At 33.7% G+C, this 13,393-nt stretch overlaps 1 protein-coding gene across 1 annotated transcript; it reads left to right on the forward strand.

Moving 5' to 3' along the window:
* The first annotated feature begins 852 nt into the window (after nucleotides 1–852).
* Nucleotides 853–4,373, forward strand: LOC134237865 (tRNA wybutosine-synthesizing protein 5-like). The gene is made up of 7 exons (XM_062720018.1): nucleotides 853–983; nucleotides 1,253–1,410; nucleotides 1,613–1,682; nucleotides 2,223–2,405; nucleotides 3,193–3,280; nucleotides 3,721–3,837; nucleotides 4,113–4,373. The coding sequence occupies exons 1-7, from the start codon at nucleotides 891–893 to the stop codon at nucleotides 4,370–4,372; spliced, it is 969 nt and encodes a 322-aa protein (XP_062576002.1). The 5' UTR covers nucleotides 853–890; the 3' UTR covers nucleotide 4,373.
* Nucleotides 4,374–13,393: the final 9,020 nt, after the last annotated feature.

Below are 13,393 nucleotides of genomic sequence, written 5' to 3' on the forward strand. Positions count from 1 at the left end.
GAATGGATTAGAGTGGCTTCCCCCGATTACCTGTAATTATAACTCAGGTAGTTTGTAATTAATTAATTAACCCCGAGCACTAATGTCGTGTTATGTCGGATAATTATCCCATTTTGTATTAATACTTATACTGAGGCCATTTTTAGCCAAATTATGACTATTTGAACAAATTTGATCGTCTATTTTGGAATAATTTAGGATTGGATCCTAAAATATAGGGCCTATATATTTAGTTGATTTTTCAATGAAGGTTGTCATTGTAATTTGTTTTTCATTTGATATACAATATTAAATTATGTAGAACAAGGATTCATTGCATGAAGACAATTATTCTTATATCCCATGGACATTCCCATTTCAATGCAGTTACCTTTTCTTTATAACTATCTTATATATATCTATCTTATATATATATCTCATATCTTCAGTAATACAGTAGAAGGGCGAAGGGTTGTGCATTGTCACCATAATCAAAATCATATCTGAACTTTCACTTTGTTAACAATTTATACAGCGTTCTTTATAATACTATAATTTTAATAGAACGGCAAAATGTAGAATTACTATAATTAAAAGTGCTTATTTTTAAATATCATTAAAAACACAGGACTAAGTCTATCTGATGACCTCATGGCCTTGACGTTGAAGTTTGACGCACTCTGGTGCCTTATAGATCACTTGAGCATCATATATATGTACTGACAACTTTCCAACGATTGATTTTGCATGGTTCTTATTTTAACCATACGCCATGGCATTCACAATTCTGAAAGAGGCATTTGCTCATCATAACTATACATTTAGAAATAGCTTAGTTTGGTTATTGAAAGAGTATTGAAACTCAAAGTGCTCGAATCATCTTATGATCGAGTTATCACGAACCGGAAAAAATGTCAAAACAAGACTCCACGTGCCAGTGTTTATTTAGGAAAAAATCGCAGCCACTTGACGTACTAACGCATTTTGACAATTCTTTTCAGCAGGTAAGAAGAAGATAATGTAGTTTTGACATCTGAATCAATGTAAATTTAGTCACCCGAGTATGATTTTCAGTTTTTCACGCACGATACTGTGATACTGTACATATAGAGCTTTCTCCTGCTTTCAGTTTCATATGTTTAGCTTAACCCAATAAACTTTCACTAAAACAATGCAAATGTTTGTTTGTTTTTTTTTTAATAGTCACTTACGGGAGAAATATTCTCATAAAAGAATTGTTTAGTTTAATTAAGAATATTATTATAATTTACAGAGAAAACCACTGATTTTGAGGGGACAGAACATTGGAGAGGTTACAGAGAGATGGAGTTCAGTGGAATACCTGGCAGAAAGGGGCGGGGCCAAACCTGTCAAAACCCACGTGTCACCAGTACCCCAGATGGACTTCATCAACAAAAACTTTGCATACAAGTAGGAATGAAATTTTAAAACTTTGAAGTCAAATATTCTGACATTACTTTTTAAAATAATTTGCTACCTGTCAACATTAGTTTTGCACATAATTTATAACAGATGAATTAAGTTGGAATGCAAATTGCCAAATTGCTCATGTCAATAAAAGTTATAATTACTCATATTTCATATAGTATACATGTAGAGCATTTTTACACAGGTCACTGCCATTTAATGAGTTTGTACGAAGAGCAGCAGAGGAAACACACAAAGAATTCTTCATCTCGCAGGTGAGACCAAATTACAGATGTTAAATTCTTACAAAGCTATTGTTATAATATATTTGCACCATTCTTACCTTACCTGGCTTTCCCTTGAATTTCTTTTGTAGAAACTTCATTAGAAAGAGTGCATTTTTAATATGTATATCACAACCATGGTCTCAAGCCTTGGTTTGGAGTCACATATAGCTCTCTCTCCTACCAGAGGCTGCTTGATCACATAATTGTCGTAATCTTGAATATTTACACCTCAATTTTGTGACGTCATGTTCAGCCAATGACAATATTTGTTTCAATCGCAATTGAAATCAACATTGATATCATCAATACACAGAAATATTTTGTAAACTGTGTTTGGGTATTGAAAGGTCGCAACAAAGTTCATTTTCCAACAATGCTTTACTTGCATTGGTCAATTATATTTTAATGAAGTACGCAATATTCTCTTCTCATTCAACCACAGCTAGAATAGGAGAGGATCGTACATTTTGGCTGTGATTTGCAAAGATGACCAATACAGACTTTTTAAAGAAGTTTATTTTTACACAGACAGAGAAGTACTACCTGAGAGCCCTGGGTGATGACGTTAGGAAGGACGTAGCTGACATCAGAGTACAGTTTCCCGAGCTCGCCCAGGATCTCGTTATTCCGGATCTGTTCCCGAGGGACAGGTTCTTCTCCAGCGTATTCCGCATAGCCTCCAGGGGACTCCAGCTGTGGACTCATTATGATGTAAGCCCAAATCCAGATTTGTTTTATCACCCCCCCCCCCCCCCAAAAAAAAAAAAAAAAATTAAACCAAGAAGTAATATACAAAAATCAAATAAACCAAGAAGTTGAATTATAATACATTGAAAATGACAAATCCCTCCCCCAAATTTCATCAATTTATTCCCCTTTTTTTCCAAAAATATGAAAAGTGACTGTACATATAACATTATCAATTCTTTTTTCATTCCTTGATGGTTAAGAATTGAGGAATTAAGGTCAAGATCTAGTAAATGAAAGATGCCTACAGATTTATCAAATTTGAAAAATAAATTCCTTTAATGATGCTTTACAACTTAAGCTTGGTCAAAATAAGGTGTTTCAGGGCGTAATTTGTAGATAAACAAGATGAGAAACCATATTTTAAACTGTCATTTTCAATAAAAAATTAAGAAAACCAGTCTTGAATATGGGAGTATTTTTCATATTCGACAAAGGAAATGTATCCAGATTGCCTACAGTCTCTCAGAAAACGGTAATTTGTATGTTCATGGCCCCATCTTTAAAATAATATAAAATTTAATATACTAGGTATCGGGATTACTTTCATACGATTTCAAATTGAATGCCTTGAAAATACCTTATTTTCTACATAATTCTGCTAAAGCCTTAAAGTAAGGGATGAAGAAAGTTGAAATTGATTATGACATCATAATGGATCTAGCTCCAAAAATTGTTCTAAAGTCATTTACTAGATCTTAACCTTAAGTTGAACTGAATTTTTATCATCAAATTTTCTAATTCTTCTCAGGTGATGGACAACATACTGATACAAATCAGTGGTAGAAAGAGGGTTGTGTTATTTGACCCCGCTGATGCTCACAACTTATATCTTAACGGTAACCCTAAACAATCTTTCAATAATTCATTAATGTTTTGTTTGAAAAACAATCATACTTTTTTCTTCCAAGTTTTGTGTAACTGGCATTTTTAACTCCCACCCCTTGATGAATCCAGGCACAGTCTGAAGAATTGTTGTTGTTAGTCAGTACCCCTGAATAAAAAAACTGCTTCTTAATTTTTTTTTTTTTTACCTAGGCCATCAGCTGCCATACAGGGTCATCAGTGTTTAACAAATTCAATCTAATTAAAATTAGATATTTGATCCACTCCAACTAAATCTCTATTGCTAGAGATCTAGTTGGAGCGCGGATCAAAGATCTAATTTTAATTAGGTTGTCACAAACTCATCATTTTACTGGTATGAGGTTTATACTGATCCTGAATAAGTAAATTTTTTCCTGCCTGGTGACGTTTGAGTACAAATTCCTTTTCACAGGTGATAAATCTGAGGTATTGGACATAGACAATCCTGACCCAGAGAAGTACCCCAAATTCTACTCTGCTGTCAGGTACGAGGGGGAACTACAACCAGGAGACATCCTGTTTATTCCAGGTACCATATTAATGTTTATATCTAGCTTATTCACATTATTACTTTTTCTTGTGTGTATATTTTATCTGAATTTAAGTTTGTAAGCATCATTTCAATTCTTTTTCCTGATATAAGTATGTCATTTGTCAGGGAAAGCATTGCGACTTGATGAAAATCATGGACAGTTGGACCTTGGTTAAACAAGATCTGTAAATTCAAATCACAATGATAAAATAAACAGGAACTTAATTACTTTGTAACTAAACATGTTCTGTATGCTATGTTTTTTCCTTCAGCTTTGTGGTTCCACAATGTAGTGTCGTTAGACTTTGGTGTGGCAGTAAATGTGTTCTGGAAACACCTGGAGGATAGCATGTACGACAATAAGGACATATACGGTAACAAGGACCTCCAGCCTGCCACGCGAGCGATGCAGATCGCTGACCGAGCCATCAAAGCTCTGGAGGAGTTACCTCCCGTGTATAGGGACTTCTACGCTAGAAGACTTGTCAGCAAGATAGAAAACAAGTGTTATATTAAATCTGATGTCACGTAAAGGTGTGGTTGTTATTTTAAAAATATATTTATTGTCCCCCTGCTTTTGCCAAGGCGAGGGTACATTAAATCTCATTGGTCTGTTAGGCTATCCGTCTGTCACAAAAACTTTAACCTTGGCCATGTCTTTTGAATGAGAAGAGATATGTTACAGAAAGAAGTTTTCACCCCCATTTTATTTTCGCCCCTTTCGCCCTCTTTATGATTGGGTGAATTTAAAACGGGAAGAATTCAAAGAACAAGTTTATGTAGAAGCATAATCATGAAGTGTGTATTCAAGTTTATAGTGTAGATTTGAATTTATTCAAATTTTTAAACACTTCTCCCCAAACATTTATGTTTAACCTTTTCAAGACTGTAATGATTTCTGCTTTTTCTTATCCAAAGTGGTAAGGTGAGCAATGTGGCTCATGGGTCTGTTTTTAATGCTATTACCTCCTCCAGTTTAAATTTAGTAAACCTAATGACACAGTGAATGACACTAAAACACATAACTCTGTTTTATCAGTTTTTCACTTTGTCAAACATTATTGCCATGGTTACTAGCTACAGAGAAGTAAATTTTTATGAAAATGTGCTTTTTTCTGTATGCTTTCAGTAAGACTTTGATGCAAGCAGATTACACGAAGATTCTTCCATATATTAGTTTTGATTTTAATGAATACATGTAATGGTGCCATGGATACTAAAACAGAAAATATTTCACGTAAATAATGCCTTTTCTATAGTTGTACTTGTGCACTTGCTTTCTTTTTTTATACTAGTATAACATAATATTAAATTTCTCTATCAAAAACTACTCTATTTTTATTTTGCTATGTCAATAATGTAATAATTTGAAATCCTCCAAAATAAATAAATGCACCAATATATTCTAGTTTTGGCATGTAAGAAATCTCTATACTCTCTCTCACCACTTTCTCTACTCACTCCCCTCTCACTCTCCACTCCCTTCCCTCTCCCCACTCTCCCTTCCCTGTCTCCCCCACTCTCCACTCCCCTTCCCCTCTCTCACCACTCCCTTCCCTCTCTCTCACCACTCCCCCTTCCTTCTCTATCCACTTCCTCCCCACTCCAATAATTCTCTCCTCCCCCCCCCCTCCCACGCCCGAGAGAGAGAGAGGTGGAAAGTGAAAGACATGAAGAGGGGAATGATGATCCACCTTTCCCTCCATATCCTCCCTTACATTCCTCTCCACACACTTATTCTTCTTTTCAATCATCTCTCACTCATTTACTCCCCACTCTCAGACCTCTCTTTACATAAATGGATGAAGTAAACGTACGTCAAAGCTCCACTTGTGATTTTTATAATTGTTTTGAAGTTTCTTGTATAATTGATTTACCAGAAAAGTATGTCTGTATATTTTTATATTCACGAGATAAATCTTACATGTGCGTGCATTGCACGCCAAGAACTCCCGACGCTTCTTTCCCTTGTAACATAAACATGTATGTCCGCTACACATTGTAATATGAAAAAATATAATAACAAAATACCATGAAATATTTATTATTTTAGTTATAAAAAAGACTTAAGGATTGTTCTATAAAATATAACCAGTTAGATACTTTTCCTGCAGAGGAAGCTTTACTTTAACTTGAGCTGTTTTTTTTTTTACTGTAGTCTTTACTTTAGTGAAGGAAATTGCAAAAATAAAAACTTCATGAGGCATTCTGGATTTCACTGTAAGTGAATATTATTATAATACTTTTATCAGGGACGTATTTAAACGTCTTTGGTTTTAGCTATTGAATTTTCTTTTATTTAATTTCTTTTTTGTGGACAACCTGGATGGCTGAACTCTACCGACCATGGATCACTACTCAACAATTACCAGTGGTCTAGTATGGGCAGCGGAAAGGGCAAAAATTACCATAATGAGAAAACAAACAGTTAATTTAATTTCAATGACTATAAAAACTTAACAAATGATATCCAATGCATAATCAACAGACCTTTTCGCATAACAAATATACATTAAAGCAAAACCAACGACCACGTACGTAACAAACATATATAAATGCGAAACCAACAATCATCTTTGCAGTACAAACGTACATAAAAACACGACAAACGAAAAAAACTTGACAATCGTGCACGCGTTAAATCTAGTCTTCCCGGCTCCCGGCTCCCGACGGTCTCGGATTTTTTTTTTTTTTTTTTTTTTTTTTTTTGGGCGATTTTTTTGTCGATGCACAGAAACTCTTTAATCTTCTCATGCACATTTTCTTTTTAAATGAATTCAATAATATGTAAAAACTTACACAAATTTGCGTATTTATTACTGAATCAGCAGTGTCATCTTCCAAAAAGTGGTAAATGTTGTACTCCGTTATAAATATGAAAACAAAAAACGAACATCGATACAGAGAGATGTAAGGTGTCGTAGATAGTAAAGGTGCATCGACACAGATTGGAAGATAATACATTCTTTATTACGACTTATATATTGATATAGCATTTCACACAAAAATATATCAAAAATATTATTTCATCTGAAAGTTATTAAAACTTCAACTTATTAGACGGGTTTGATTGACACATCCTTGCACCCTCACAAATTTTAATTTTATTCTTAATACATGTACTTAGGGAAAGTGGTTTGTTTCAATAACTTTAAGATGAAATAAAATTAACTTCAAATCTGTGTCAATGTATGTTTAGAGATTAAAAATATTGATATTGAGAAGACATTTCTTCTCAAAAAGATGGAATTAGCATTTCAGTGAAAATTGGTGGTGTTAATAAAAAAAAAATGAACATTTAAATTCTATAAAAATACATAACATCAAAATAATTTGATTAAAAAAAAAGATTTTATCAAAATTTTCATAAAAATAGCTAAATCTAACATTGTACTTATGGTAAAACCATGCAAAATGAAAGTATTGCATTGTTATACATTGATCGTTTTTGAAAGGAGGGGAACCAGAGAAAAAAATTCAATCAAGCTGAAAAAAAGATTTTAAAAATTGACAGGCAAAAACAAAAAGGAAATTAAAATGATATAGCCCAAACTCGAAAATCCTATGTCGTGTGTGTGAGTGAGGGTGTGTGTGGAGGGGGTGGGGGGTTAGGTTCAACTTCTTTCAGTACCAATTTTTTCCTAATATACATGTGCTATATAACCCTTTTTTGACCTTACTCTTAAAATTAGGAAATGTTGCTTCGTGCCTGTCATATGATATGTCACTGTAACGTGAAGTTATCATTATCATTATAGATTCTTGTAATATTTAAAGAATTAGGGAAAACCAATTTATGTAACAACAACAAAAAAAAAGGACGAAACGGCTTTCAGGAGAATGAGAATTTTTTTTTCATTTTATGTAAATTCTTTTCTTTCATTTGAACTTTTTAAGATAAATTACCCCCCCCCCCCCAAAAAAAAGGAAAAAATTAAAGGAGGATCCTAGGCATAAACATGACGTGGCAAAAAGTTCTATACGAATAAAAAATGTGTGGGAAATTTTTTTGCATACAAATTATCTGGCATGTAAATGAAGGTTTTCATTTATTAAAAAAAATATACCTCAGTTTGTTGTTTTTAATCGCGATAACACTGCCCATAACTTTTGATTGGCATGGAGCTATGACTCTCATATTTCAAATGTGTTTTCCTTGTAACAAGACCTTTCTTTGGGTGGCCAACATATTTGACCACTTGACCTTGACCATGGAGTTTGACCCAGTTTTGCAAGATTTTACCCAACTTTGTCCCTAACGTTTGTTGGTGATGAGGCTTTCATACTTCACATGTATGTATATTTATTATGTCAAAACCTTTGCATGGATAAATTATTTTTGACCTTTACTTTAGAGTTTGACCCAGTCTTAAAAAATTAAACTCGGACATTAATTTGAACATTTTGTTTCTTTTGAACGTATTTTATTGACAATACGTCAAAGGGATCGGACACAAGTTCCCGATACTTACTTATAGATAGTCCTCTACCACAGTTTAGTATCAGGGTCTTCATATTTTACAAGTATATCAATATGATGGCATAGTTCTGTTCCCTATATGCAAGATAAATTAAAATGCAAGAAAAATGTGTCAATATTCAAGATAATTATATCTATACATGCAAAAAAAATATGTATGCATGCAAGTTACTGATCTTATCAGAAAATATAAATTTAGTAAGGTTAAATTTTACTCACGCCACTATCTGAAATCTACATGCAAGATGCAATACCATTATGTTGACATGCGACTTATTAATAACATGCATGTGGTGGCATATTTCTGCCCCCTACATGCAAGATAAATTATGTTACCATGCAAGATAATTATATGAACATGCAATATATTTATGTCAACATGTAAGTTATTTAAATATGTTAGTTGCAACATATAGACATGCGACTTGTTTATGGCAACATGCAAGATAATTATGTTAACATGCAACTTACTTATGTAGACATGTATTTATGTCAACATGCAAGTTATATTTTAACAGGAAAATTATTTATGTCAACATGCAAGATAATAAGTTGCATGTCAACATCTCACAAGCTGACATAATTAACTCGCATGTTAACATACGTATCCTGCATGTTGACATAATTAAGTTGCATGTGTACATACTTATCTTGCACGTAGACATAAATTTAATAAGTTGCATGCCTACGTATTTATCTTGCATGTTGACATAAATAAGTCGCATGTCTACATAACTATGTTGCATCTTGCATGTATGATGTCAGATACTCACGTTGGCAAGTAGATTAATCTACCAATATTTAAATTATGTCTTCTAAGAAGACTGATAACTTGCATGTCGACATATTTATTTTGCATGTTGACAAAAATAAGTTGCATGTTGACATATTTATCTTGCATGTTAATATAATTTACCTTGCATGTTAACTTAATTTACCTTGCATGTAGCTATATAGGGGGCAGAAATATGCCATCATATGTAACCCATGTGTTAAAGGCTTCCTTTGGATACCAGCGATTTTGGTCTTTTTTGAAAAACTTAATCTTTGTCATAACTTTTGAATAATTGATGCATGGGCTTTAAAACCGGTATTTCACACGTGTATTTTTTAAGAACATGACCTTTCCCTTGATACTTTTAATTTTACCTTTGACCTTGGGAGTTTGATCTAAATGTTAAAGAAAAATTTACCATTGGCCACAACTTTTGAATGCTCAGTGCTTTGGCTTTTATATATCACTATGTTCATTGAGAAAAGTCCTTGTTTTGAGCTACAAAATTTTTCAACCTTGAAGTTCTACTTAAACCCTCGTCAAAAGCTGTCACACGGGGTATCAGTATTTCACAAACACATCTAAATTGTTGTCTCTTGCTTTCGGGAAAGCGAAGGGGCATTAAATCTCATTCATCTGTCCGTCCGTTGCAGTATGTAGTTCTAGCTGTCCATCTATCACAAAAACTTTAACCTTGGTCATATCTTTTGAATAAGAGAATGGGCTTTCATATTACACAGGTATATTACTTGTGACAAGACCGTTCTAAATACACTATGATTTTTGACCCGTGACTTTGACCTTGAAATTTGACCTACTTTTAAAAAATAAACATAACATTGAATTGGTCATGACTTCTGAATGAGAAGAGAGGACTTTCATATTAAACCTGTAAAACCTTTCTAAACACACTATGTTTTTTTATCTTGTGACCTTGACCTTGAAGTTTGACCTACTTCTTCAAAAACTTTTACCTTGGTTATGTCTTTAAAATAAGGAGACATTGGGCTCTTATATCCAACCTGTGTATTGCTTGTAACAAGACCGTTCAAAATACACTATGATTTAATCTTGTGACCTTGAAGTTTGACCTACCTTTCAAGAACTTTAACCTTGGTCATTACTTTTGAATGAGAAGACATATTAGAGATTTCATATTAAACCTGAATTGCTTGTGACAAGACCTTTCTAAATACATTATGATTTTAGCTCACCTGAACCGAAGGCTCAAATGAGTTTTTCTGATCAAAATTTGTCCATTCTCTGTCGTTGTTGTTGTCGTAACTTTTTCACATTTTCATCTTCTTCTTAAGAACCACTGGACCCATTTCAACCAAACTTGCTATAAAGTATCCTTGGTAGAAGGGGATTCAAGTTTGTTCAAATGAAGGGCCATGCCATCATCAAAGGGGAGATAAATATGTATTAGTGAAAAATTCATGGCAACTTTTAAAATCTTCTTCTCAAGAACCACTGGGCCAGGAAAGATGAAACTCATGTGGAAGCATCCTCAAGTAGTGTGGATTCAAATTTGTTCAAATCATGACCCCTGGGAATGGGGCGGGACCAACAATGGCTGATCAAAGTTTTTCAAAGGAATATATATAGGAAAAATCTTTAAAATCTTCTTCTCCACATTTATTGGGCCAGGAAAAAATAAACTAACCTCAGCTGAAGTAGATTCAATTTTGTTCAAATCAAGACCCCCGGGAGTAAGTTGAGGCCACAATGGACGATCAAAAGTTTTACATAGAATTACATAGGAAAAACCTTTTAAAAATCTTCTTCTCGAGATCAGCAAAGCCATTATTGGTGATATTAGTACGGAAACATCCTTAGGTAGAGTTACCGGGTAATTCAATTTTGTTCATATCATGAACCCTGGGAATAGGGTGGGGCCAAAATGGGCAATCATATGTTTTACATATGATATAGGAAATTCTTTTTAAAAATCTTCTTCTCAAGAACAGCAAAGCCATAATTGGTGATATTTCTAAGGGAGCATCCTCAGGTAGTGTAGATTCAAGATATATAGTGCATATCAGAACTCCTCAGGATAGGGTGGGGACACACTGTGGGATTAATTTTTACATATGAATATATGCTAAAATAGTAAAATATCTTTAAAAATTTTCTGCAGAACAGCAAATCCATGATTACTTATTTCTTATATGGAACTAATGGAAACATCATCAGATGGTTTAGATTCAGGTTTGTTCAAATCATGGCCTCGAGGATAGGGCGGGGCCACAATGAGGGATCAAAGTTTTGTATGTACATGTACATGTATAGGAAAACATCTCCAGAACAGAAAAAAAATTCTGTTAAGTCAAATTTACATGTAAGCATCTGCATGTACAGTTTGTGGTGATTTAAATTTATTCAAATCATATCGGGAGAGGGAGGGTGGGGTGGGATGGGGTGTCACAATGAAATATTTTTTACACAGTAATATATGTAGGAAAAATCTTCCTCTCAAGAACAACAAAGTCATACATTATGCTTTATTAATATGGCATTCTCAAGTAGTAGAAAATTCAATCCCCCAAGTAAACTTTTTAAAAGTTGAGCTGGTTTAGCCCATGTGCTCAGGTGAGCGATATGGCTCATGGGCCTCTTGTTAATCTTGTGACCTTGAAGTTTGACATGCTTAACAAAAATATTAATTTTTCCTTATAACTTTTCATTGAGAAGAAATAGGGCTTTCATATTTGACATGTGCATTACCTGTGACAAGATATTTCCGAGCATGCTACGATTTCTGACCCCTTGACCTTGACGATTGACCTAATTTTCAAAAAAATCAACTTTGGTGATTACTTCTGAGTGACATTTTATACAGTGTTGATATTTGACACAATATGCCATTAAAATTGACATCTCACCCACAAAGACACCGAAAGCGGGATTCCACAATTCATTGAATTTGCTTGTTAAAGTTAAAATAGATTATGTCTCATTTTGAGATTTGTGTACATGTACTAGGTGTTGGTTACATTAAATGCCTTATGGACACAATTCATTAGTCTTTGAAGACAATGAAAGGAAAGTAAAAATCATACTTTGTACATCTTTAATGAACATTCTTTGCTTTACAAAGTTCTAATCTGAACTTCACGATTAACTTGTCTCGGGATTTGGACAGTTTTATGGTCGATACAATGACCTTGTCAGCAAATACAATTTATCATGGAGTTAAATGCTGACTGACGTTTTTCACATTAATTGTTAGTCCATTATTTATACACTGAATTGACAACGGATGTTTCTGTCATTTCCCGATCATGACAAGGAGCACACGCCAGGTGCGATCGGTTGGCAGGGGATGCTCACTCCTCTATGGCACCTGATCCAACTTCTGATGTTTTGGAGGTCCGTGTTTATTCTGCTCCTATTTTGTATTGTTTTTATGGACTTTTGATCTGGAATACTGTTCTTTATCTCCATATGTTTCATTCAGGAAAACAGTAAAACTCAGTTATAACTTACTCACTGGGACCTGTGAAATTACTTCGCTATATCCATAATTCGTTATTTACGTATAAGGAATTTGTCAAATTTATAAGCTCAGGATCCAAGATAACTTCCCTTTATCCATTAACTCGCAATATCCGTGTTCGTTCTAAACGAGCTTTGCTGTATATTCAAGATTATACAATCTATAAAGTCATGGCCTTGAGTAATATGAACACAAGTTGCCACGCAACTAACTAACTACATGCACTGAAGTCTTACATTGTAACACAGCTCTGTTCATGAGCAAACTATGTCATGCACAATCCCTGTCTCTGATTTGTCTTTTTTTTTTACGTTGTGTCCTTAAGGGACTCTGACCCTCAGCCAGGAAGGACAACTCTTTAATTTATAATTTAATTCAAAAAGTCTTTAAATGAAGCTTGAAAATTAAATCTTTTCATGCAACAATTTTCGTTATATGCCTCTCAATGTGCTTCAAGGTTCTTTGAACTTCTCAGAAAGGTCTAATTAAAAGTAGAAATTTTTATCCCGAAAAAGCATTTTTAGATACCAATGGTTATTAACATGATATGAAATTAGAAGTGATTTATGGAGCTTTGCAAAGAACCTTGAAGCACATTGAGAGGCATATAATGAAAATTGTTGCATGAAAAAGTTTAATTTTCAAGCTAAATTTAAAGACTTTTTGAATTAAATTATAAATTAAAGAGTTGTCCTTCCTATATCATCATCCTCGCTTTAGGATAGTTGAAAATGAGATAATTCCTATATTTACATTCATTTGATTATGTAACTCAATATTAAACAGAAATGACAGGGCC

This window comes from Saccostrea cucullata, unplaced genomic scaffold, assembly GCF_032062105.1.
Source record: "Saccostrea cucullata isolate Sc308-1 unplaced genomic scaffold, CSIRO_AGI_Scuc_v1 ctg348, whole genome shotgun sequence".
Classification (NCBI taxonomy): Eukaryota; Metazoa; Mollusca; class Bivalvia; order Ostreida; family Ostreidae; genus Saccostrea; species Saccostrea cuccullata.